We start from the raw sequence: 2,696 nt of genomic DNA on the forward strand, positions 1-2,696 counted from the left end.
TAAAGGTTACACAAACCATATAAGCCATGCATACAACATATAGGGATATTGTTGGCTCTCCCTAGGGTCTTACTCCAGGATGCCATGGGCTCCCCACATGGTCTTACATCCAAATGTCATGGGCTCTCCCATGGTCTTTAATAGGAAAGCCACGGGCTCTCCACATGGTCTTACATCCCGACTATCCCGAACAAACAAGGGAAACTGACCCCAAATCCACTCTATCTTCCAATTCTCATTCTTCAAACCCTCTACCTGAGCCTCCTTGATCATATCCAACAATGGAGATATCACTGTCATCCTCAAACAGACATCTGTAATTGGAGCACTTACTGCCTTGTGGCTCAAGGCACCGGCCACTACATTGGCCTTTCCTGGGTGGTACAAGATCTCGCAATCATAATCTTTCAGTACATCCAACAACCTCCTCTGCCCCATGTTCAGGTTCTGCTGATCCATCAAATGTCTCAACTTTTATGGTCAGTGTGGATGGTGCATCGAACTCCATACAAGTAGTGCCTACAAATTTTGAGGGCAAACACCACCACCCCCAATTGCAAGTTGTGAGTGGTGTATTTTGCCTTGTGAGGGTTCAACTGCCTCAAAGCGTAGACAATCACATGCCCACTCTGCATCAGTATATCATCTAAACTTGAGATTGATGCATCACAATACACTACCAAATCATCAAGTCCCTCATGTAGTACTAGAATCGAAGCCTCACATAACCTCTGTCTCAAGGTCTTGAGAACCAACTGCTGATCCAGGCCCTATCGAAATGTCACATTCTTTTAGGTCAAGCGGTTCAAAGGCACCGCAATCTTGGAGAAATCCTAGATGAATGTCCGATAGTACCCCGCTAGACCCAAGAAGCTACGAATATCATATGCGTTCTTCGGTACTTCCCACCACATCACCGCCTCCGCCTTACCTGGATCCACCGAAATACCCTCCTAATTGATGATGTGCCCCAAAAATTGCACCTCTTGCAACTACAAATCACACTTTGAGAACTTGGCGTAAACCTTTTCCATTCTTAGTGTCTCCAATACCTCCCTCAGATGCTACTTATGTTACTCCTTGGTCTTAGAATAAACTATCATCAATAAAAAGGATCACCGACAGATCTAGCATCGGTCTACACACCCTGTTCATGAGATCCATGAATGCTAGTGGGGCATTGGTGAGCCCGAATAGCATCACCACAAACTCATAGTAACTGTACTGAGTCCTGAAGCTTGTCTTCAGTATATCCTCGTACCTAATCCTCATTTGATGGTACCCGATCGGAGATCAATCTTAGAAAACCAAGATGCACCCTGCAGTTGATCGAACAAATCATCGATCCTCGGTAGCCGATAACAGTTTTTCACTGTTAGTTTGTTCAGCTCTTGATAATCAATACACATCCTGTGTGACCCATCCTTCTTTTTCACGAACAGGATTGGTGCTCCCCACGGGGAACTGCTTGTATGGATAAATCCTCGGTCTAACAGCTCTTGAAGCTACGTAGATAGCTCGTGTATCTCAGGTGAAGCTAGCTGGGATGGTTCCTTGGCTATCGAAGCGGCACCCGACACCACATCAACACGAAAATCCAATTTCCTCTCTAGTGGCACTCCAGGTAACTCCTCGGGAAATACATCCCAGAACTGTTGTACAACCGGTACCCTGTACAAATCTGTCAGGGTCTCAAGCATCATATCCGAGATATATGTTAGAAATCCTAAAAAACCCTGCTGCAAAAGTCTCCTATCCCTCGCAGCTGAAAAGAGGGTGGGCCCCTGTGAGGCCCTCTCTCTATGAATAACCAGTTCTCCCCCACTTGGGGTCCGAACGCTAACCAACTGGCGCTCGCAATCGATTGTGGCCCCATTGTCCCCTAACCAGTCCATCCCGAGGATCACCTTTAGTACTTGAAACGATATCAGGACTAGATCAACACGATACCTCTCCCCAAGCACATTTTGGACACGGTTTTGATATACCCTCGCAGAACTCATAGTGCGGTCATCCATAATCTCGACCTCAAGCGGGGAACCCAAAGTCCCCGGTGCATCCTTGAATTTCTTACTAAGTGTAAGAGATACAAACGATCGGGTAGGAACCGAATCGAATAGAATGTGAGCCTTCATATGATTTACCAAAAAGGCCCCTATACGTGATCACATATATACATATAAGCAAGACAAATCAATCTCAACCAGGAAAGATAAAACGTGTACCAGACCCGAGCCTCCTTGATAGTCAACTGAAATGTGCGGCTCTTCACCGCCGGAGCATCCGACTTAACAGGGCGGCAATCTGTTATCCTCAGTATGGTGGGCACAGGCACCACCATTGCTCCTCCCCCTCCCTGCAACCTCGGAATCTTGGCCCGTTTGTGTCCGGTCCGGTTGCAGTGAAAACAAATCAAGCCCATGGTCTTTAATAAGAAAGCCATAGGCTCTGCCCATGGTCTTACATCTAAGTGTCATGGGCTCTCCACATGGTCTTACATCCAAGTGTCATGGGCTCTCCCTTGGTCTTTCATACAAGCTTACCACATATACGACTAGCATACCTCCTATCACATAACCAGCTAACATGCCACATAACACTACTTCAACTAGTGTACCAAATATCATAAAATGGGTTGGCCTTGGTGCCTTCGACCCATTGGTATGGTGAGGAGACTCACCTCTCAAAAATGTTGA

General features: G+C 46.4%; 1 protein-coding gene across 1 annotated transcript; it reads right to left on the reverse strand.

Moving 5' to 3' along the window:
- Positions 1-1,505: 1,505 nt before the first annotated feature.
- On the reverse strand, positions 1,506-2,422 carry LOC145003026 (uncharacterized). The gene is made up of 2 exons (XM_078962190.1): positions 2,231-2,422; positions 1,506-2,129 (listed from the first exon to the last, which is right to left on the reverse strand). Exons 1-2 carry the CDS (start codon positions 2,420-2,422, stop codon positions 1,506-1,508), a joined length of 816 nt encoding a protein of 271 aa, XP_078818316.1.
- Positions 2,423-2,696: the final 274 nt, after the last annotated feature.

The sequence above is a fragment of the Lactuca saligna genome, chromosome 6 (assembly GCF_052625555.1).
Source record: "Lactuca saligna cultivar CGN05327 chromosome 6, ASM5262555v1, whole genome shotgun sequence".
NCBI classification, from domain to species: Eukaryota; Viridiplantae; Streptophyta; class Magnoliopsida; order Asterales; family Asteraceae; genus Lactuca; species Lactuca saligna.

Coding starts and splice junctions, on each gene's coding strand:
- LOC145003026 (XM_078962190.1), bottom strand. CDS start 2,422: ATGGGCTTGATTTGTTTTCACTGCAACCGGACCGGACACAAACGGGCC. Junction 2,130..2,230: donor TGACTATCAAGGAGGCTCGG/GTCTGGTACACG, acceptor AATCATATGAAG/GCTCACATTCTATTCGATTC.